Genomic DNA, 24129 nt, shown 5'->3' on the forward strand with positions numbered 1-24129 from the left:
CGCAACCACAGAAAGTGTCTTAAGACTCTGGGATGTTTCCTCTGCTACAGCTTGTCCACCATAAATTGCACCTGGTTAGAACCATTTCAAAATGTGAATCCACACATTCAGTAGTTGAAACTTTTTTTTTTTTTACTCTCCTTTTCAGAAAAACCACTCAAGCTTTGTCATGCAGAGTCCAAAATAACTAGTAAGAGACAGGCAATTGGTGTGCAAACTCTGAAGCCACCGGATTTCTTAGATCTGTGTCTCCCATGCAGGATTGGTTATGGTTCACACCCATTAAAAAAAGCCAATAAGAGCAAGAAATTGCCTGAGTCAGAGCTGTCAACCCAAAACTTAAACCAAAGAGGAGGAATGTTTGCATCGATGCTTTTTCCATGCAGTATATTCCTTCGGATAAGGGGGAAATGGGAGATGAAATGATTTTTAAGATGCATGTGTACATACACACATACAAAGGGGGGAAAACAGAAAATATGGTTCACGGTTACCAGAGCAAGCAAAGCAACTGAAAACATTTGATCATGCGGCGATTTATCGTGGCCAACAAGCCGATGAGGAAATACACTTTTCAAAGCAGTATTATGCATGGTATATATAATGTTCAAAAACACTTTCTCAAGAACAGTTGGAAAGAAGAGTACACTTTTTCCATGAGAGGTGAAGTCTTGGTACCTTTTGAGATTTTTAAGGAACTTTGTGATACCTTATTAAATATATCTGCCACGAAAGGGACTCCATTTCTAGAGCTTGCTTCATTATAAGGAGAACGTAATTTATATCTTGGCCCCCTCTCCCCCATAATCTGGTCTACTTTTAACTCTCAAAAGGTATCGTGGGGAAAATCCAAAAAGCACAAATATCTTTTGAAGACCCCATATGTCAAGTACCTACAGCGGCTTATGTGTACATTTATCAAATGCAAAGGTACAGATTCTGCTACCTTTCTAGAATATTCCTCATATTCTTGGTAACTTCCAAACACTGCAACAGCCACGAGGAAAGATGGGTCCAATAATACCAGCGTTCTTCACAAAGCAGGCAAGAAACCCACACGTGAGGTGGGTACACACATGCAAGCTTAGCCATCTCTAGTTCCATAACTCAAACAGAGCCAGCTGCTCACAGGGTAGGGATGCCTGCCGGGGGCAAACCAATGTCCCACGCCAGAGATGAGTACAGTCTTGATCCGAAAAGGCAACCATTTACAGTGTCAATGAGATGTACAGAGGGCGTGAGGACCTCCCTCATTTATGCTCTTCCTCGCGCTGTGCCCAGGCCACACCAGTCCTACCAGCGGGTTAGCAGCTACTCTCACAAGGGTGAGGATTTCCATTCCTAGTGTGCATGGAAAGGCAGACATTTCGAACATGCCCTTTTTTATTGCTGTGTATCAGCCTTACTGAAGCAGAGGAGCTAAGGCAACCTCACAGAGGCATGACTCAGTCTGGCCATTAGTACCAACATCCTACTGCTTAACCTGCAGGAAAGGCCATATTGTAGACACATGGCCGAGTGAGTCCTTCGGTTCAGTGATTTGGGGTCAGTGTGTGTTTCGAGAGTTGGTCTTTTTTTAAACTACCAGAAACTGGGAAAGGGCCTCTATTATTTGGTTTAATAAAGAATATTTTTTTTAAGATTTTAGTGTGTGTGTGTGTGTGCATTCATTCTCTAATGCCTTGGAGATGCAGTAAAGGACATCCTCCTGTCTCATAGCGTCTCTGATCTAAAGTAGTTTCTCCAACAAGCCTGTCTGAAGCCTAAGTATGTTACCTTAGGGGTCCCAACAACTATTCAGTGAGGGTCTCAAAAGAAAACCAACAGAGGGTTACACCAAATAAATTTACTGAAAAACCGAATAGCCACAGGCATTTATTCCCTGTTCTATCACAACAATAATTCTTTCTGGACCTCCAGTTCCTAAGGGATAGAGCTTCTATCTCTTCTGCTAGAGGAAGAAAATCAGGTCTGAGGGAATGTTCAAGAACATGGCTTGCTGTTTATGTTCCTCTTGTATTCTATATTTGGAATCTGAACACAAAATCTTTTCTAACAGAGTTAGTGTCAGATGCACTGGGCTATGTAGTGGAGCGGTTCCCTGCTTGTGTGTTGTATGCATGCTGACCCACAGACCTCAGAAGACGTGAGGGCAAGCAAGACTATCACTCTTACCATGACAGCTCCAAACTTGGAATCAATGACAAAGTATTTTCATCTAAATTTTCTTTAAGCTACCGCTCTCCACTGGTTACAGGACCCAGTGTTGATCAAACAGGGCACTGTACTCTCTGCTCACAGCTGCTTCTGGGGTTAGAGCTAACTCTAGGGCTATGGTGACCATGGGATGGGAACACCGCAACCACGAGGGAGGAAAAGGTAGTCAATGGAGAGAGAAAGACAGAACATGACCAAATAAACAACCACCTTGCAAGCCAGTTATGAGTAAACTCAAACAACCACTAGAACCAAGGACTTTACCAGCCCAGTCTAAGAAGAGCCTTAGAATCGAGATCTTGATGGAAGGCAGAGAGAAGAGATGGGATGAGAAGCCCATAGACTGTGCTACCCCCAGAAGAGAGTATGAGTCTCACGAAGGGAAAAGAGCTTGAAGCACTATGCCACAGTCTAGCTCGATTACGAGAACTGAGATGACAAAGGGACCTAGCCTGTGCCACCACAAATATACACACCTTCCCTTTTCAGCAGAGACTTAAAGGAACCCTGGTACTTCTCCTTGAGCATATTAACAATTACCAAAGTAAAATAAAACAGTTTACGAAAAACAATTAGTGACTAGCTTCAAGAACAGAAATCATTTTCAGCTATGACCCGGGGTATCTGTTGTATCTATGTCTTCAACAATGTATGGAACATTAAATTTCATAATAAGGTTATGAAATTTACTCTGTAGGCAATTGTTTCGGGTTATCCATTTCCCAAATGACATCAGAATTTAGTGTGTATAGAAAAAATGTCTCTTCTTCTAAAAAAAATTCAACATAGGTTAGAGAATGTGTTAGGAGACTCACTCAGGCCAGGCTCAGTCAAGTAGCTGTAGCGCTTACGTAAAGCTAGGGACGCAAAGCTTTGCCGTCTGTCCACTTTCTCAGCCTGAAAAAGAAGAGAAGAGACCATTTCCACCTTCCCTGTGACACCTTTACTCCTTGAAACATTTCATTTTGGCTGGGACGGTCATGTCTTGTCCACCCTCAGGCATTATTTCCCCCTTGAGGGGTCTATGACCCCCTTCCCTCAACTCTCAATTTGTGGCAGACTACGGGGGGGGGGGGGATCGGGCTAGAAAGGTTGGGTGGCAAATTTCCCGCCAGTTCGTTATATTGGAAGCACACATGTCACACAATCCACTCACTACGTGAATACACTCGAGGAGAAATGATACAGAAAGTATCACCCACGGATTCACTGTGGGTACACAGGGGAGATGCGATTACAGACAGGTGGAGAGCCTCCTCGGCAGCTGTGCGACTCGGACTGCCATTGTCATGGACGGCTCACTATTGACAATGATTGTGGGTTCTTAAAAATCCAATTATCACAAAGCTTACAGAGAAATACACGGTGACAGCTTAGGGGAAGCTCTTGCAAAACTGAACAATGGCACTCTCTAAAAAATGACCAAGATAGGGCTGGATACATGGACCTGAGGTTAGAACTCTCGCAAAGGACCCGAGTTTAGGTCCCAGTGCCCACATCAGGATGCTCATAGTCTCCCAGGGGGATCTCAGGGTTCTTTCCTGGCCTCCTGGGGCATTACATTCATGTGTACACAGCCACACAGAAACATATATACATATAAGTTAAAAAAAAATAAAATCTTTTTTTTTTTTTTAAATGGCCAAGATAAATTCTGTCGCTGGAATGGCAAATGTCTATCTGCAGTCAGTGAGAAAATACTTTACATTACATAAAACATAGTTGATTATACAACACAATTCCATGTAATAACCAGAGTCTTGAGCTAGTGCTAACAACACAGTGGGTAGCCAGAGGGCAGTGGGTAGTAAAAACACACCTGTGGAAGTCAATAAGTTTATGTGTGGCAATCTGTCATGTTTAAAGATGCTTAAATGACGCCAGGTTTTTCATTAACTAGTTTATTGATTTTGCAGAATACACGGAAGCACACTCCTATGTTCATGGGAAGAGTGAGGCACTTTAAGGAAAAATAGCTAACTCCACCTCGCATAGATTAAGACGTACAACAACAGCATTTAGACTGTTCCCGCACTTCAGCCCGCCGCAATCTCTTTCCACACATATCCAATATCTAGTCTACCTCGGAGAGAATAAAAGCAGAAGGGTTCGTATTACCTCATCATCTTGATCTGACTCTGTCTCCTTTGGGTCCCAAGATGCATTGCAGAGACAAGGAATATTATAATGGACAGCAGGGAAAAGAGTGTCAGGATGTGAAAAAGGACTGAGTAGGGAGCACACAAGGCAAGCTGGTTTAGAAAGCACAGCAAATCAAAAGAAGCCAGTACAGCATCACGGACCACACATCCACGGCAAATTAACACGTGACAGTCATTTGGGAGCATTAACGGTCTACACACTACCAGCGGAAGCAATCCACAGAGGAAGGACTCCATCACACAGACGGGTAAGAACAGGACATCACAGCAACAAGACGTCATCTACACACGGAGACGAACACAACTCGAGTTTCAGGGGTTTTCAGAGTGTCACAAAGCATTCCTTCATTACATACCAAGGGCCCATTGCCTCAAGACCGGGGCGGGAGGTAAATGTGGAAACAAACCAGTCTTAAAAGATACCTTTTTATGTGCGGGTAGAGTAATATTTAAGTTGCAAACAGCTGTTTGGGGTAATCCCTTTGTTGTCTTCGGCTCTTTCAGGAAAGACAGACGGCCGCAGGGCTCTTGGCTGGTGTCTCTAACCTAGAAGAAATTTGGGAAATTGATGATTACATAAAGAGACAGATTCTTGTCTGAGGAAGGGTGAGATTTTTGTTTTATCGAGCGCTCAGAGAGAAGAATGGTAACCCAGGATAGACCTGGCAAGGTACTAGGGGCTCAGTTCCTGGTTTAAACATTAGGACGGCCACCCACTTGTCTCATGGGATAAGCTATTCTGGGCAATGTGCATTATCTGTCTTCCTATTAATTTAATTTAAAATTTCAGTGTTTGAAACATGGAACAGCAAGCGGTGATGACCACCAGAGTCTGCCCGAACCCCATGGAAACACAAACCAAAGTTAACTACGCATGCTACATATGGTCCATTCTGCATTGGGTTGCTTCATTTTATAAATATTCCTTTGAATTATTTAATTTTTATATTTTGGGATATTTTGAGACAGGGTCCTACAATGTAGATTTGGCTTGGAGCTCACTATTATACAGCAGGCTGGCAAACTCAGAGATCCACCTGCCTCCGCCTCCTCAAGTGTTGGGATTAAAGGTGTATACCACTACACTGGGTTCCCTTTCCTTACATTTAAATAATAAATATATGGATGTTCACCAATAACAAACTTTTACTAGCCTGAAAATTCATCCTAGGGGAATAAGAACAAAACCTGACCTTAAGTCATATTTAGTGAGTTAACTCAAACTAAATAAACCAATAAGCCATTTAAAAAGAGCATTTATTCTCTTGGAACTTTAAAATAATCGCAGAGTCGATGTTAGAGATGACTTACCTTGATGGAGAATGGTAGTCTGTTTTCTTTGAAAGAATAGAAGTTAAAAACAAGCTGCTGAGCTCCTTTGGTAAGAGGGGCCAGGTTTCCATAGCAATCAACGAATATGGGCTTTCCTTCCAGAACCTTCCAGAGTAAAAAAGAAATACGCAATTTAAAGTTAACTTGACCTAAAAGAATTTTGAGAGTTTTCAAGTCAAATAACATTCGAAGACCGATATAATTACATCACGATGAGAAAATGACTTCTCTGGGGTTGTTTGCTTTAAAAATATGTCAGAGCGCTTACACTCCAACGGCCGCTATTAGCAGCTATCATTACAGACAGAAATATAACAGAACTACCTTCCTCTTCCAACAACTTCAAACATGGCAGAGAAAATGCCCATCATTCCCTTACGTAGACTGAGAGAGAGCTGTCAGATTTTGGCTGGCTGATGCTCACACGATCTCTGGGTTTGAAAAGGAAAATTGTGGTCCTGTGTGTGGAAAGTGATCATACACACACACACACACACACACTCAAGATGGCTATCAGATAATGGAGAATAGTTTAGATTCATTAATATTCTGTTTTAACCACCTGATGTGAACTCAAAGCACTTAAATAATTTGAAGATGAACCCATTCCAAAGTTTTAAAATAAAACATGAACATCCTTGATATCTCCGTACAGTATGTGCCACTATGGCCCCCAAATAAGCCCGTATCTGGAGAATGCAATAGACACTCATTCCTGTGACCCCGTACCTCAATGTCTTTGCTCCTGGCAACCTCCTCGAAATTCTCCTGCTGCTCGAGGGTCTTGTCCACCCTGTCGTCCGTCATGCAGAAGCACCGCAGGCAGGACTCTACTGGGTCATTCGTTTTGGCAAAAACAACAAACTTGGCCATGTAAGGGACACATATCAACTCCCTGTACAGTTGCGAGGCTAGCCCTACGGTTTCTAAAACCTGGTGGCAGTCTGCAAGCCAAAACCTGAGAGAAACAAGACACAATGTGTAAAACGGAAAAAGCAAAACCCAATAATAACAAAACTCCAAAAATAAACCCCAAAGAACTCACAAAGAAGAAAATCATGGGCTGGGGGTATGACCCCCTGGTAGACCAAATTTTTAGCATGTTTATCCCCAACATCAAAAATAAATTAAATTATGAAATACAGTGAAAAAAATCAGAGTCTAACAGATCCCAAGTCAAGCATTATAAAATCGCTCATTTAAATGGCAAAAGTATTTACTCTCTCTCAAGCAAAAAGCAATTTATTCCTCAATAATTTTTCTAAAAAAAAATTAAGGACCTTCTATCCTCTCCCATAAATTTAGAAGTAATTAATTATATTGACAGCAACATTTTTTACTTCCCCAGAAGTTGGTGAGAAAATGAATTGCGTGGCACTTCTGGAACTTTCACTTTCATACCTGGCCGAAACATTGGTAGTGAAGGAGACACAGTCCTTTATGAAGGTCAGAGGCGTGGTTCCTGTGATGTCCTCCCACTGAGCGGGCGAGGTGCCCCCTGGGAATGGCACAGAGTGACTTTATCATAAAGCAGCTCCCTGCAGACTAACTGCCCGTGACCTGGCTGCTCTTCCGGCAGCCACTAAGAGGCCAGCTACGGCATTCTGCGATTCTGTGGTTCTGTGAAGTCTGGATTTCTAGAGTTCCTTTTGCATTTGTGTGTGTGTGTGTGTGTGCGTGTGTGCATATATGTCACACACGTATGACTCTGTGGGTGTGTGTATGTGTCAAAACTTGCTAGACTCAGTTCTTCTGTCATGTGGGTTCTGGGTATTGAACTCGGGCTGTCAGCCTTGTATGTAAGCACCTTTACTTGCTGAGCCATCTTTAGGGCTTGAGGTCTGGAGTCTAGGTACCTAAAACAAAATGGATTCTAAGGCTTGGGTGGCACTCATGAGCACAGCTGGGTGACACCGATGGCATCCTCAGTACTTCCCATTCAGGCTATGGAGGACCTTCCCCCCAAAACTCAACTCATGCTGACCTCTGTCATGGCTGCCAAGAAATTCCCTAAGCACTCCAGTTGAGTCAATGACACCTCAACAACACTAAGAGGGCTTGATTACTAATCCACTAACATCAGGAAACAACCTCGAGGTTTAAATATCCCAGTAGTCCCTGGTGGGAATTCTTCCACTGAGAGGATGGAAGAGGTTAAATGCATGACTTATTCCTTGTTTCCTACTTTCTGTACCTCCGCACACAGTCTGGCAGACATAGTGTCGCTCCGGGGAAGGAGCCAAACCTGTAATGCTGCAGAGGAGACGAAGGTTGGGCGTGGTGTCTCCCTTGTACCCGTTGGACACGCCTTCTCCTGAGGGTGGGGGCACCGGAATGGTCATGGTGATCGGCTTATGGAATTTCCTCCTCCTTGGTTCCACAGTGACAATCGGGCTAAATGTCGCCTTGTTTCCAAGGGTCTTCTTCACAATCTCCTCTGGAACAGGCTGAGCCTACAGACACAGGGGGAAAAAAATAAAAGCAAAACCTTAAATAAAAGTAGACTTTTTTTTTTTTTTTAATCAGAAGATGTAACTTTAGTTGAGAATGGCGGGAGGATACCTGCCAACAAATCCGTGTCTGTCTTTCCACTCTCCCTCACTGCTTCAGGAAGGCAGAGAAACGAAAGGACCCTAACATGGGCAGGAGTGGTTTCCTCAGGGAGAGGACCATACTGGCTTGCTGGGAGGAGGGGCACCCAACTCTCAGAACAAAGAGGAGGAAAGCAAGAACAACCTTAGTATATGCTAACTCTGCTGGATGCCCCCCCCCCAAAAGCCTCACAAAATTACCCTGAATACAAAAAAGTAAACTGAGGCTCTCAGCGGTGAGGACACTCTATACCAGAAGGGATGAATTCTACCAGTCAGGCCTAACTTACTCCATTTGGTGTCTTGCAGTCTGGCGAAGTGGTCCAGCATGGGGGTCACGTGAAGGGAACCTTACCGACACACGGGGCTTACAACTGCTCACAACCCCACCCCCCAAACAACCCCTCAGAATGAGAGTCTAGCCTCACAAACGAAAGCTGACGTTCGTTCAGTTCAAGTTTTAATCACTGTATTAACAACAAAAACGATCATTTCATCGTTTCTGTTTATCTTATGCAATAAAACAAGCGTTAAAGGCTAGAATGACTGAAATGAGTAAATACAAGAAAGGTCAGTTTTGCCAAGAGGTGTCTTTCTCAAGTGCTCCCCGCCTTGCTTTCTGAGACAAGGTCTCTCAGGATATGGAGCTATTGGTTTGTCAAGTCTGCCTGGGATTCTCTTTTCTCTGCTCTTCCCCCATCCTCAGTGTATGTCCCCAGACCTGTCTCTTTTTAAATGGGGCTGGGGATTGAACTCACGGTTCTCATGCTTGCTCAGAAAGCCTTTACCAGCTGAACCACCGCCCCAGCTCTGAGTAAATGGAAATTTACTAAAAGTTCATAACCTTGTTTGACAGGTCAGTAAGCTAACTTCACACTTAAATACTTTCCATTTGAGATAAGTCAACAATCTCCCCCCACCATCTAATTATTGACATGACAAAGGATGAATTACTGCCATGCTTCTGGAGCAGGACGTGCTCATAAGTTCTTTACATGTCCAGAGGCCTTGGGAAGTCGACGCTTTGCGATCAGTACCTGGAGACCCACTCGGATCCTTTTGGTTAAGGCACCCTCTGGGAAAGACGCCTGGACCAGGGGGACGGTAGTGCTGCTCAGAATCCCGCCTTCTGGACCAATCTGGTTGCTTTCCTGCTTAATCCGGGAAACTACTGCGAAATACTGGGGGAAATCCTTGGTGATGATCCTGCAGATCCGCTTCGTCCCCAACTCTTCTGGGCTGTCAAGCTCTGGAAGACGGAAAGGATGAGAAGCCATGAGCAGGTGTCTTTGCACACAGCCCCGCCATGAGCAGGTGCTTTGCACATAGCACCTTGACACCCATTGGTGTTTAAAACAAGGTATTCAGTTAGTATAAAACCAACTTTGTGACTCCTATGCCTGCCTGTAAGATCATGTAGTGTTTGTCTATTGTGCCTGCTTCAACTCCCAATCTTAATAGTTGATTATCGTTCTACTTAGTAGTTATAGCATATCTATCTATACATATACATACATAAATAATACATACATTTACATGTGTATAATATGTAAATATATTATATGTTTATATATACATAAAGAGGGATCATAAAATATCAAGCTTTGCAAAGATACCATAAATCTATTAATAAATTCTGCTTGGGAGAACAAACATCTTTAACACTGGACTTGGTGGGCAGTCATGGTGCGTGTCTAGTTGAGTTTAGGGCAAACCTTCCTGTCCAAGACTGGAAATCCAGAGCTTTGGTAAAAGGCTGAGGGTGGGACTGAAGATGGCTCCTTGGTTGAAAGTACTTCCTGCTCTTCTAGAGGGTTCCAGTCTGGTTTCTAGCACCCCATGTTGGGTAGCTCATAACTACCTGTCACTCCAGATCCGGAGGATCTGACACCCTCTTCTGGCCTCTGTGGGTAGCCACATACACTACACCCATGCAAGTATGCACACAACAAACTTCAATCTTTAAATAAAAAGCAACATCTCTGAGGTCATCACTTGGATCCACTGATGGCAAATCCATACACACAAGCCATATGAAAGTGGGAATTATTAATGCCATTTTGACTTGGCTCAATTTTTTTCCCCCCAAGTATCTCATTCCAGAGGCTATTTTGAAACCTTTTCCTTTTCTTTCACTCTGCAGCAGTTTTCATTCAGTTGGTTTAAAATGCCAGCTTATGGAGACGGATGGAAAAATACGTAAACATTTATTTTGTGATTTGTTTTGGGATTCTGAAGTAAATTGTTATTTATTTACTGGGCGCTTCAAATGCAACCTTGAGTCGGGAAACTTTCTGTTTGGAAAACTTTTTCAAAACTGTTACTACCAGATGATTCCGGCAGATGGCGCTGTGTGCCGTGTACCTAGTGTAAAACTCCACACCCGTCCCTGTTTGACAGTGACTTGGCACTTTTAGAATTACCACTTGCTTCAAGATTGATAAGGTTAAAATGCATTGAACCCAAGTGCCAGTTTTGAACGTAGACATTTACTTCTAATATACTGTTGACACAGATACATTTAGAAGTGGGCGTATTCTTCTAGGTAGCGTGGGTAACGTTTGCACACATTTTCACTTTTATCAGGAACTTGCATCCACTGGCTACTGCAGGGGACTGAGGGAGATAAACCATTTCTCAAGTGCTTTGAATTGTAACTTGGGGACTTCTGGGGAGGCCGGGGGCCTTCAAGAGCATGCTCCCAGGCTCCACACGACTACACATATCTCCTAGGAACTGACTTTGGAGGCGCTGGGTTTAATTAAGGTTTTCACTAAACTGACAGTGTGGATTCAGTTTGGTGCACAGCTTGGGGACGGGATGTGTGCATGGGAATTCTGTTTGCACATCTGCAGCCTCTACATAGATAAGATCTCTGTCTGCTGCCAGAGATAAAAACTGCTTCTGCCACCTGCAAGCCCAGTTGGAAAGGGCAGGTTCCCCACACCCAGACAAACACTGTCTTCCCAGCAGCTTACCTCGCCACAGCTGGGCTAACATGCCTGCTCAGTTCACATAACCACTGACGCCCTGGCCTGCTTAGAGATCATAGGAATAGGGGTCGGGGAAGGCAGCTCGGTGCAAGCGTGACCACCTGAGTTTGGATCCCCAGTACCTACTTACATGGCCTGGCATGCCTATGCAATCCCAGTACTGCAGTCTGGAGGTGGGGGGATGGGAGTGGAGAAGGGAGGGGAGCTGGGACTTGCTGGTCACTTAGTCTACGGTAAAGGGGAAAGCTCCGGGTTCAGTGAGAGACCCTGTCTCAAGGTAATAAGGTGTAAAATGATAGAACTGCACACCCAATGGCCTTGTCTAGGATGGACACACACACACACACACACACACACGTAAGGGTTTATTTTGGTTCATAGTTTAAGGGTAGAGTTTAATCCTAAGGGTAGGGTTAATCATAGTAACAGGACCTTAAAGCAGTCTTATCCACCCAGCAAGCTGGAATGGTGAATATTTGTGCTCAGCTAGCTTTCTCTTTTGATACAATCCAAGACCCCAGTCCAGGGAATGGTGCCACTCACTTTGAGGGCACCCAACGGGGGAGGGGAGGTTCTCTCACAGGCAAGCCTGCAGCCTAAAAATAATACCTCCCAAGTGTGGCTGAGTGCTCACCTCCTTGGGTGATTTCCAGTTCTCTCTGGACAAGAATTCAAAGCAACCTTCACAACGAGCATGCTCCATTTGAGAATATATAGAGGCGAACGTGTACAGTACAGAAAGGCTACTGACTGGGTAGGGAAGAGGCGAGGGTTTGGAGATCTACATCTGTTGACTACTTCTTGACTGGGTAGTGGTAAGCGCTTGACCTTGTCTGTGCGTCTGCAAACAGTGCTCACTTGGGAGACAGAACTCCTACAGGCAGATAGCTTGACTTGCAAACAACAGCACTGAACAAATGGGGGAAACATGCCCCTTTGTCCTTAGGCCAGTGTCAGACCACAGCCATCTATGTACAGCATGCGTGGCGGCCGTGACTCTGAGCATGGTTACATGAGTGAGTGGTTCTGCACAGACATCTCTGTAAGAACTGCATGCGTACCAGTGCATCCACAGCATCCACTGCCCAGGAGCCACCCACAAGGCATCCTCACAAGGTGCATTTAGATGAACATTAGAGAGACTGGTTACAGCCACACGGCAGTGAGTGGTGAGGCCAGGGTGGGAATTTTGGCCTCAATGACTTCCGTGGACCATGGTGCCAAGGTCAGTATCGAACTGGGAAAATGATGCCCCTACTCAGACCTCTGGTTCCTTGAAGTTGTTCTAGCAATTACTTTTGTATGCATGAGAAAACTCTGTGTATGTTAAAACAATAAAGCCTATCTGATAGTTATAAGTCTTTTATTTTTCTTCTGGCGTGTGTTTGTGTTTGATTGTTTGTGCGTGTAGAGGCCTGAAGCTGAGGTCTGGCATCTTCCCTGAAGGAAGGGTTTCTTGAAGGATGGTTTCTTGCTAAATCTGGAGCTAGCCAGTTTGCCTCTGGGACACCCATCTTTGTCCCTTGAGTGCTGGGACTGCAGGCAACTGCCAGGGCTGGGCAGATTTTAGGGGGCTCTAGGATCCAAACACTGGCGCCTATGTTTGCATGGCAAGCATTTGTCCACTGAGCATCACCCCAGCCCCCACAATTGCCTCGCCTGGTAAGAATTGGAGACTGGAATATTGACTAAGATGGTATTAAAAACATGGGGGGGGGGAGGTGGAAATTTTTAATAAAAAATTAATTAAAAAATACATAGGTATTAATATTTTCAGACAATCGCATGGAGAAGATGGACTATTTAAATACGGTCTAAAATAATGCATGGAACATACTTATGAAGAAGGGAGCATTAAAAGGAGACATTTATAGTAGGCATATGTTAGGGGGTAGGTGGTGTCACCGGCCATAGACAATGTATGACACTATTCTGACTAGAGAAACTGTTGCGTTGAGTACAGGAACAGTGAGGGTGATTTAATTCTCTAAGGAAATCTTGAATGGTTGGTTGTTCTATTTCACGTGTTGCTTTTTCATCTCACTAACAGCTGTCAGCAAGAATTGGGAGGAACACAGAGCGAAGCTATGCTCTTGACCCCTGAGGGTGGGACCCTGACGATATTTCTCTTTCGCCAGGGCATCACCTGATTCATGCCAGATAGCTGGCATCTACCTATGCAGCATTGCCTCCTCGGGAGGGTTTGGAGGAGTTCTGGGCACGGACCTCCCGCCAGGTCCTCAGCTCCACTTCCTTGGGACAACTTTAGTCTATAGTTGAATCTTCAATGAAAAGGACTTGCTGACTTTAAAAACAAAACCCAGACTGATTCCCATTTTTAAGTAGCTTTGGGTAGAGGAAGAGTCTAGAGAGAATGAATTATCTTTGGGGACCAGAACAGGGGTAGAAAGTGGTGGGACTTGAGGCCGGTATAAAATCAGATTAACTAATAACTGAGCCTCAGTTATAAATGTGTTGGGCTCCTTCTATTATTATTATTATATTTAATATGTGACCAAAATTTTACTCTGAACATCTTGGTCCACTGGGCTTTAGTGCTTGACTCTTTAAACGCCAAAGTGTCTACCTTTCCCTTTCATCGTGTGAAATGGAACCGAAGATTTGCCTGCTCTTAAGAATGTAGTCCAGAAATTCTATCTACCTGGCAGCGTTTGTACACACTTTGGATAATCTACCCTCATTTAATGTATCACTGACCTACAAGGACTGCTCTGGACTTAATCTTGACCAAATCTCATCTGGACCAAATCTAGAAGTTTCTAGAATTTTCCACTTGTCTTCTTTCTCCTGGGACATGCGTTTTGAAAACAAGAGGGCTATAGCTGTAACTCTTCTAAGACAGGCACAAGATATTTCAGCCCTCTCCCTTCTGCTTAGCAAGGCAAGCTGGGTAAGTCACTTGGGTTTGAAGGATGTCCGTTTTGTGGTTTGTTAAGTAAGAATAAGATTTGGCTAGAGAGTTGGTTCAGTGGTTAAGGGCACTTGTTGTGAAAGACCCAGGTTCGATTCCCATCACCCATGGAGAGACTCACCACCTCCTCAGGGAACAAGCACACATGTAGTACACAGACACACATACAGGCAAAATACACATACAGATAAAATAATAATAATAATAAAGAAATAAAGAATATGATTTCTGAACTTGTGTACTATGGTTTCTTTTAAACTTCTACATGAAATGGCTTTTTTTTTTTTTAAAAAAAACTCCCCAAATCTGAATACCTCCATGGTCCACAGTCTAAACCCACAAGAGAGCCCGGTAGGTGAATTCCAAACACAGCCAACAAAACAATAAAAGATTCGATTTTGATTTTATGGACCAGATTGCCACTGTGACGTAAAACAGCTGTAGAATCTGCACCAATTAGGAAATGAAGTCGCTGTCACTAACTGGGATTAGGGAACGAGGTCGCTGTCACTAACTGGGATTAGGGAACGAGGTCGCTGTCACTAACTGGGCTTTCTTTCCATAGCACCATTTCAGGAGCCAGGCCTCTAGCTTTTCTTGAGTCACGTCTCATCAAATGTGTGTTCTTAAAGTCAGTTGGTACCCAACACTTAGAAAGAAAAGCATACACTTCTAAGCATCACCAAACCTCAGGAAGGTGTGTGAGTCAGGCAAGGGTTACACACAACTATAATCTTAGCTCTGAGAAGGCCAAGGCAGGAGGGTCAAGTGTTCAAGGTCATCGTTACTATGTGGGCTACAGGAAATCCTATCTTAATGCCTGCAGACACTCCCCAAAAGAAGGGATGTGTGGGAAAGAGACCTGTAGCCACACACTAGCCTCACCAACTCAAAGAATAAGACATCAAAACATACAAATGCCAATAAGTTTTGACATTTATTTTTAAAACACCATTATGGCTCAAGAGAGAGTTAAAAAAAAATCATGAAAGATGCTGGAATAAGTTAAGAGAAAATGGAACAAAAGTTCCAAAAATATACTATAAATGCTAATGATGTAGGCAAATATTATATACTCCCATCTGATGCTCCCCACCCCACCCCACCATGCTACTCTTTCAACAACAACAACAACAACAAGAAAAGCCTTCTTAGGTCTTGGAAAAATGGAGAAATTTGGAACAATGTGGTTGTTTGTCCGTCTAAACCATGGTGGTGCTAGGAATGTAGTAGGGTCAGATAAAATCATGCCTTAGGCATGGAAAGGAGAAGTAGATGCTGAAGACCCTGCATTCTGCATCATGTGATGCTCAAGTAGCCCCTCAACCACGCGACACTTGCTCTCTGCCTGTCCACATCCGCGGAAGGGAAGGAGTATCGCTCTATCGTTACCTTCATCCATGCCGTTCAGTAGCTCGGTGAGGTCTTCGTTTTTGCTGTCAAACTGGTGCTCCTTCCAGGTCTCCCCATTCTCACTCCGGAGAACAATGAGTTCCCTCTCCTTTCCTCTCATGGACCCAAAATGAGGGATTTCCACTATGACAGGGCTAGAAAACAAGAAGCCACCGGATTTTTTTGCGTCAAATTAAACATCTCTATAGCAGAATACTAAAAGAAAAGTCTCATTAACAGTACTGAGTTGGAAATCAGAGGTGCCATTTGGGTTGGGAATGGTCTCAAAGCTGCAGAATCATTGCTGATTAAATAATATTCCAAGCCCAAGAACATGCCGTCATTCATTCACAAATGGTTCTTGAAGGCCTACTGTGTGTTAGGCGTCCAATTGAGTGGGGGAGATTAAACACATATAAATAGGTAACTGAAGGAAGGAATTAGACATGACTAAAATAGGCCATAAAGAAAGGAAGCTGGTCCATTTTGTAAAAAAATAAAACACATAATAGGTACATTATATAATACGAGATGCTAATGAGTTAAAAGGACACAGTCACTTTAAAAAAAAAAGAAAATTGCGAAGGTCATTTCTCTATTTTTTTTCCCCTCAGCAATAAAGCAGACATTATATTGTCATATAATTCAGTCCTTCCAACAGTTTGTATGATTTTGTGGCTAAGACAGTTTCTCTGGTTGTTCCATTTGTGAATAGGGAATGGGTAGCCTCATTGCCTGACCTGACTACCACCTATCTGGGGATACTGGAACATTCCAGAAGAGCACATGCCAGCTGGAAATTGTCATAGGAAGGCATTAACTCTTTTTTCTTTCTTTCTTTCTTTCTTTCTTTCTTTCTTTCTTTCTTTCTTTCTTTCTATTTTTTTTTTTTTTTTTTGGTTTTTCAAGACAGGGTTTCTCTGTAGCTTTGGAGCCTGTCCTGGAACTCCCTTTGTAGACCAGGCTGGCCTCGAACTCACAGAGATCCGCCTGCCTCTGCCTCCTGAGTGCTGGGATTACAGGCGTGCGCCACCACTGCCCGACTTGGAAGGCGTTAACTCTTGACAGTGTCCTTTTGCACAAACGAACGAAGGGGAATGGCTGCAGATTGGAGATTGCCAATCAACTCAAGGGAGATCATTTCGTCAGGTTTGACAGAATTACGGGTAAAAAGATGTATGGAAGTGAGCAGACCACAATCACACACAGTTCATGTACAGTTGGATTGTGCAGCTTTCTTGGGTGATGCTTAACAGACAGTATCATTGTTCTCTGGAGAGGTTGTACACAACCTGCCTTAACCTAGCTGTTTATATACACACCGTAGCAGCAAATACAGGCTTCGGTAGGCAGAGCATGAGGAGAAACTGTCGTTAAAGATCAAAGCCACAAATGAGACATGAAGATCTGGTTACTCAATAAAAGTATTCGTTTAAAACGAGACTGATGGATACAATGATTTTACTTTTGGCTAAGATCATTATAAATTTTTATAATGCCTTTATTCTTTCACAGGTTAAAAACAGAAGCAAATATTCCTCTCAGTGTTATTTTCAACCGTACTTCACAATTAGACATTAGGCATCACTTGTTTTTTTTTTCGAGAACAAGATACAATCTTTGCGGGTTAATGTGTCCAATACTATCCCTGTGGCTTTGTGTAGGACACTCGACAATGCTGTTGAGAAGGTATAAGCAGGATCTTTGACCAAGGTGACAGCCAAGCAGGACAATTCGTAACAGGCTTTTCATGCAGACTGCCAAGGCAAACACAGTCGGAGAGACAAACGAACAATGACACATTTCCGCCTAACCGAGACAAAAAGACACTCGACAACTCAACAGAACATCCCGGCTGCCCCCAGTCACATTTCCTTAAAGATCTTGTGTTCTTGGTACATTCAAAATTATCTTACTTCATTGATCTCTTTTGCCTCACAAAGCCCATAAAGATTACACTGTACCATAAGTGCCTTCTAGGTCTAATCACACCCACAGATACACACACACACAGGCAGGCACGCACACACACACAGCATTTGTGGCAAACATTGATTCAAAGCCTGCAAATACCTTCTCTTACTCTGGTTAAAATGAGACGGTCGGTCTAGCCTTAATAAGTACACAGAGAAGAAACATTTCAAATTAAAGGAGGGGTGACAGATGCACAAGGTCAGCGGAATGCTCGCGGTGAGTCCCACATGCTTCGAAAGCACAAGGTAGCGGCAGTGCCACAATAAGTCAAGCCACTATGGGAGTTGCCTTTCAGTGACACACATCGACTGAAAGCATAAAAAAGAAAACAAAAGAAAGAGAGAAAGAAAGAAAAAGAACAAATGGAAGACAAGAATAAGACCATGGGTGTGACAGAAAAAAAATTGAAAATGGAAAGGAAAAATTGTAGACATTCTGATCTTGTCTATGAAGGTCCTACCCAATAAATTTTGTTCCTTGAGGCCCAAGCTGCAGGATTCGGCTAACCAAGCTCTCGCCCTCATTTACAGGGGGAGGATGGGTGGGTAGGTGCAGTTTACTGAGTAACATCCATGCAGCAGGAAGAGAAACAAGAGGGGAGATTGTGAACACGCTGTCTGTCACGACAGAGCCTGCCTGCCTTGCCAAGTGCCACCTCAGACAATGAAGCAAAATTCAGTTTATCTTCTCGGAAAATACCCTACCCCAGGGGGATATGTCTCTCAGAGTTATTTTGAAAGAGATGCATCCGCAAGGTAGCCATCTAGGCAGTGAGGTGCCACCATCCCAACCTGTAATATTTTCTAAGGTTGGTGCCTTGACTTCTGTGGGAGGCTGCGGGGAGCCACACACCCGTGGGGCAGCAAGCATGCTTTTTGGTTAGTAAGTGCCTTGGCCAGTGACTGAGTTAAGGAACCCATAGCCTATTATGCAGCATGGTCACCTTGGTGACCTTTGACACCACACCCAAGTCCCCGTTTTTTTTTTTTTTTCAGAGTTAATGTCTTGAGTTAGCAAGGACTAAAGGAAAGTCAAAGACATGGTGAGAGGGCCAAAGTAAAACTGGGGAGACTTACCCTAAAAATTGTGCCCCCGCAGGACCCATTTCTACCAGCCTACTGGCTAATCCCTCTCCTTCCACCATGGGGGGTGGGTTGGCCAGTTTATGTCTCTTTACCAGGCGGCAGGTGATGCGGGTGGGGGCTGTACACTTGCGTGGGGGGATGATGATCCGCATCCCATGGTGGCGGCTTCCTCGCATGGAGCCCCCTCTCGCGTCCACCATAAAGCTAACGAGAAACCTGTGGAAGGAAAGATCAGATGCCATCACCAACAGAAGTCAACTTCAACTTGGCAGAGCATTTGAAACTCAAGGTAAATGTATGGAAAAAGGCAGCTGGTGCGACTTCTCTAACACAACGTTGGAAGCCACTACTGTGGGGTCACATCAGACGTGCATGGAGCTCACACTCAGGGTCAAGACCGAAAGACAACTGGGTTTCCATGGAAGGAAGCTCCCTCCCAGGAGGCAAGGAAATCACCATGGGCACAACACAACGGCACAGAGAAGGAACAGGAATATTCTTCAAGTTGGAATTGAGATGATCTATGAGAGGAACACAGATTAAAAAAAAAAAAACCACCATTTTCTGTAGCCTTTGAGGATGCATTAGGGGACAGTCAAGGGCCACATCTTCACTCTATCTAGTTCCTCCCCTAACCTATTTATGTGACCTCACTCCAGTACACGTTGGATGAAACTCCACAGCGTAGCATAACACACACAGCTTGTGAGACAAAGGGACAATTCACTCGTACCAACACCCTTCACACTTACGAAGATGAAATAGAAAAAGAAAAGCAGGCGACTTTAGATTTGCTGAGATTTTGCTGGAAAGGGATTAAATCTTTTCAATAACCATTTAAAAGATAGAGGCTAAAATGCTAATTAAAATCACCTGTATTTGAATTTTCTGCGGGGTAACAGAAGTAGAACTTAAACATTACTTCCTGGGGTGTCTATATTTGTCATCGGCCTTTAGGTCAGAGCTAATAAGGAAAATATTTTGCCTGCATGTAGCTATATCAGTGGAAGGCTTTTTCTGATGGTGATGGGCACTTTAGTAAACACGAAACCAACAGACAGGTGGCAATGCAAACATACTCTTACGTGCTAAATTTTAGAGCTGAAAACAGACACACAACTCAAGTAGCACCAGGGAGTGATGCTCAGCAAGCACAGCGGCTCCCTATGGTACCATGTTAAGAAAATATTCCTATCCACCAACATTCTTCTCTATATAATTACCTAAGCATGGTGCTAACATCCTGCCAACAGGCCTGAAGCCCCTGCGTAGCTGTGGCTTTCCTAGCAAGGAAGACATCCTCGACAAACTGGACTGAGAGAGCCAATGGGTGGAGAGAGTCCTTGGACTGAGCGTGTTTCCTTTATCAACTGCTCACCGGGGAAGTGCATTCACCTTTTGCTCGGGTTTTGGATTGAACTATTTTTTTTTTCCCTCTCTGTTGTTTCATGTGCTTACCATTAGTCTAGCTATCTTGAGAGGCTTTTGCTTCTAGGATATTCAAGTCAGGAGAGGGAAAGGCCATCTCAAAAATAAGGAGACAGTAAAAACAGTCTCCCCTCTCTCCTCAGCGAAAATGGCTATCTGCTTCCATTCGCCATCCGGGCTCCCACATGAATTATTTCCAATGCAAAATGGCCTGTGGCTCCTCTGAAACGGTTCTGAAGTGCTTAATTTTCTTAGCTACACATGTATTATTCACTGTGTGTGTGTTTGTGTGTGTGTCCACTTGAGCGTCATGTGGTTTTGTTCAATAACAAAGGCACTCCAACGAGACAACAGGACAGAAATCTCAGGTTTCTCTGTAATTAGGGGTGAAGATCCTATTACTGCTAGGTGTATGAGGAAGGATGCAGCATGAACTTGGGCTTGAAATCGTGCTCGTGCGAATGCAAATGCACACTGGAAAATTTGCCTGGATTACGGGTGCTGCACTGACCACAGCAGAGCCTTAACAAAGCAAACAGCACTTTCAGATCGGGCTGCCATATTCACCACATGACCTGCAGGGCCCAGCAGAGTCCCAGCACATGGTAAACACATGGCAATGTTGGCTGAATCCATCTATGAGCAAAATTCCCCTTCGAGTGCTTAGAAACAGCACTTGGCTACCGAGACTAATAAATGGACGTGCAAACAGGGGTGCAGGGTGCCGTCAGTTGAGTGGTCTGAAGGTAGCAGAGGAAGGTTTTTGGGGGGCCAGTATAGGACTGTGCCAGCTACGAAGATTATCAGAGTAAACGGAGTGAATAGCTCAGAGGATCTGAATGGCAAACTGGAAGAACCTCCTACTGGACACTGCAGAATACATGGTGCATTGGGTGTGGTTGCAGCCATTTATGGTTCTAATTTCAAAGAGCTAACAGATGGAGGGAAGATGGGAGTGGGCTGGGCAGGCCATTGGCGGCACTGTGGAACACAGGGATTTTTTCTCCACACTCACTCTGTACAAGATCTGAGCAAAACCCAAACGACATGCAACATGAGCTGCAGCCACAAAGAGAAACACACGAAGGCTGATGCTTCAAAATCTCTTTATCGCGTTGCTGCTCAGATTACGTCACGGGTGCCACGAATGCCCGCCGCGGCGGCTACGCTGGGGCGTCTAGTTACGCAAACAGCAAACAACGACAGGGCGACGCGTGCGGACATTCTACAGACACCGACGCCATCTAACTGGGGGAAGTCACGTGAATGAAAAGGACACAAAGGACACGGTTATCACCTTGAGTCATACTGAGGCAGCGGAGACGAGAAGCTGCAAAATAATTCAGAAAGCAAATGGGAGAAATTAATGCACGGTCATTAGAAGCAAGCAGCAGACAATGTCAATGACACGCAGAAAGGAAAAAACTCAGGAAATGAGACCACGGCACTTCGCATTCGTGGGACAGCCTGCGACGAACGTTTGCCTTAGCCGCTGTAGAACACAGTCCTCAGACCCTGGCATCAGGGTTTGGAATTTCCAAGTGGGGCTTTTCCCTCTCTGGCTGTCATTGCATTTGCTGTGTACATGGCTGTCTTCAAGAGAAATTAAAGAAATATACCCTAATGCATTTATTATTTTAATGTGTGTGTATTGTGTGCATGTTTGTAACATATATGTATGGTTCGTGTGGTGTGTGTGTGTGTGCACATGTGTGTGCCTGTGCCACAGTGCACACAGAGAGGTCAAAGGACAGCCACGGCTGCTGGGCCTCAGTTTCCACCTGTTTGAAGCAGGGTTCATTGTTGTTCACTGCGGCCAATGCCAAGTTAGTTGGCCAGCCATCTTCCAGGGATTCTGGCTGTCTTTTATCTCTCTTGAGGAACGCTGGAGTCTAGTTGCTGCTCCAGCATCGGGCTTTAAATGGACAGAGTGGGTATTTGCCCAAGTGCTTTCTCCACTAAGCCATCTTGCTAGCCTAGTACTTAATACTTTAGCCATCATTTTTCTCCCATTTCTATGGTTATCAGTTACCTCACAGTGAATTACCGACTAAAGGTTCCAGCATGGGAAAGCACACTGGCTATCAGGTCACTTGTCACAGCAGGTCACCATCCAGTCTTCTGCCACCAGACAGGGATGAGGAACCCTTTGATGAGGCTCTTATCAGCACTGCTGGGGTACATACATTGGTGCCATAACATTTTCAAAGTAGATTTCTCTGTTTTCTCTTAAGATTCATTTCTTTTTCCTAATTTTAACAATTGCAATTTTTATTTCCGGAATGTTAGAAGGTGCCAAAGTCAGCTGGAAATGTTCAAGCTTACAGTTTCTTTTTAAAAATGGTAATGCCATAAAACAAATCACCGATTTAAAACGAGCTGATAGCAAATGAGAGGAAACTGAAAACAACAGAATACATTTGCTCACAGGGACACTGGATCGGTTAGTGAAGTGAATCTATAATTCATTGGATGTTTGTGTGCACAGATGTGCACATTTTTGTGTGTGTGTGTGTGTAAATGCATGTGGTCACAGGTGTTGAGTGTGCCCCTCTGTGTATGTGCATGTGGTTGAGTGTGGTCCTGTGTACATGTGCCTGTGGTTGAGTGTGGTCTTCTGTGTATATATGCAAGGGGCTGAGTGTGCGTATGTGCATGATTGAGTGTGCCCCTGTGTGTATGTGCGTGTGGTTAAGGGTGCTTCTGCATAGAGATCAACTTTGTGCTATTCCTCAGGCTAAGTTTCATTGACCTGGAACTCAGCCATTAGGCGAGGGCAGCTGGCCTGCAGACCCCAGTGATCTGCCTGTCTGTATGACCCTCTCCCTCCCTGGAATGACACGTGTGAGCTACCACACTCGACTTTTTTCTATGTGGGTTCTGGGGAATTGAACCCAGGTCCTCACACTTGTGTGATAAGCATTTACTGACTGAACTGTTTCCCCAGCTCTATATTTAATATTTCCATAGGGAAGAAAAATCAGATACATATTTTTAAAAGCCTCATTTGAGGAAATAAATTAAGAAAAATAACTTGGTTTTAAACCTTTTTCATTGAAAGAGAATTTTAAAGAGTCTCAAAAGATCATAATGGTTAGGAAATTTTGCTGTATCGGCCATCAGCTGTTTTCTGATCCTCCACTTTTAAGAATAAGCACAGACAGACTTGTCCCCCAAAGTACTTACTAAATGATTTACAAAGGCAAACCACACACTCTCACGAATGAGCATTTATTTCCGAGGTGAATATGTTCATGGATAGATGGAGGTTTTCAACAGGCACGGATAACGCTAACTAATAAGTACAATGTGAGTGGACCGGAATAAGGAGAGATGACGTGCGAGCACTTACCCGGAATGCACGGGGCTTGAGACCAGGTTGACATTGTCTAAGGTGTCTGCAGCCCAGCTGTAGTGTCTGAGAGAATCTGAATCAAACTCCCTTGTGAATGTTAGGTGCTGAAAAATAAAACAGTGAGCGACATCAACCACCCGCCCAAGATACCAGTTCTCCTTATACATACAAAGTACATCTGGGTTTCTTGGTAAGCCTGGATAAGCTAACACTCAATAGCAAGAATTTGCAAATCCTGCTCGTGAGGACTACATTAGGGTCTGTATAGAAGAACACTTAAAAAAAAAGTGTAGTGACAAAATATTTCATTTGGAAATCCTAAGAATGCACCCTGCCATTAACCACATGGTAAAGGAAACATTGAGAAATTAATTTGCTTGCTTTTCAATAGTCCACTTTTGATTCAGATGAATCCTACAACTACCAAATCCTTCTTAGTCTCCAAATGTAGATTCGATCTTGATGTCTGTTATGCTTATGGGCCACGGTGGCCGACAACAGGCTAGTCTCCCACCAAGAAGTCTTGATGAAAATATAGAAACTCTGAAGAAGCAGAGGGCAAAGGACATTGAGAGCGGAATGCCTGAGAGTGGAACCCCTGAGACAGGGGTTCACTTTCTGTCATTTCTGACTTGGGAACGGTAAATGTAGACAGAACAGGTGTTTAT

The 24129-nt window shown here is 44.0% G+C and overlaps 1 protein-coding gene across 14 annotated transcripts in view; it reads right to left on the minus strand.

Annotated features, from left to right (window-relative positions):
- Window positions 1-24129, minus strand: part of Ank3 (ankyrin 3) — a 526650-nt gene that overhangs the window by 38464 nt on the left and 464057 nt on the right. For all 14 annotated transcript variants that reach the window (XM_050142496.1, XM_050142456.1, XM_050142430.1 and 11 more), the window contains 10 exons: window positions 23459-23565; window positions 18670-18894; window positions 15620-15774; window positions 9340-9551; window positions 7957-8164; window positions 7113-7209; window positions 6441-6669; window positions 5691-5816; window positions 4803-4925; window positions 3033-3114 (listed from right to left, as the gene is read on the minus strand). In XM_050142496.1, coding sequence (XP_049998453.1) covers window positions 3033-3114; window positions 4803-4925; window positions 5691-5816; window positions 6441-6669; window positions 7113-7209; window positions 7957-8164; window positions 9340-9551; window positions 15620-15774; window positions 18670-18894; window positions 23459-23565 — 1564 coding nt within the window. The remainder of the gene's footprint in view (window positions 1-3032; window positions 3115-4802; window positions 4926-5690; window positions 5817-6440; window positions 6670-7112; window positions 7210-7956; window positions 8165-9339; window positions 9552-15619; window positions 15775-18669; window positions 18895-23458; window positions 23566-24129) is intronic.

This window comes from Alexandromys fortis, unplaced genomic scaffold (genome assembly GCF_014885135.2).
Source record: "Alexandromys fortis isolate MF-2015 unplaced genomic scaffold, M_Fortis_MF-2015_v1.1 scaffold_9, whole genome shotgun sequence".
Classification (NCBI taxonomy): Eukaryota; Metazoa; Chordata; class Mammalia; order Rodentia; family Cricetidae; genus Alexandromys; species Alexandromys fortis.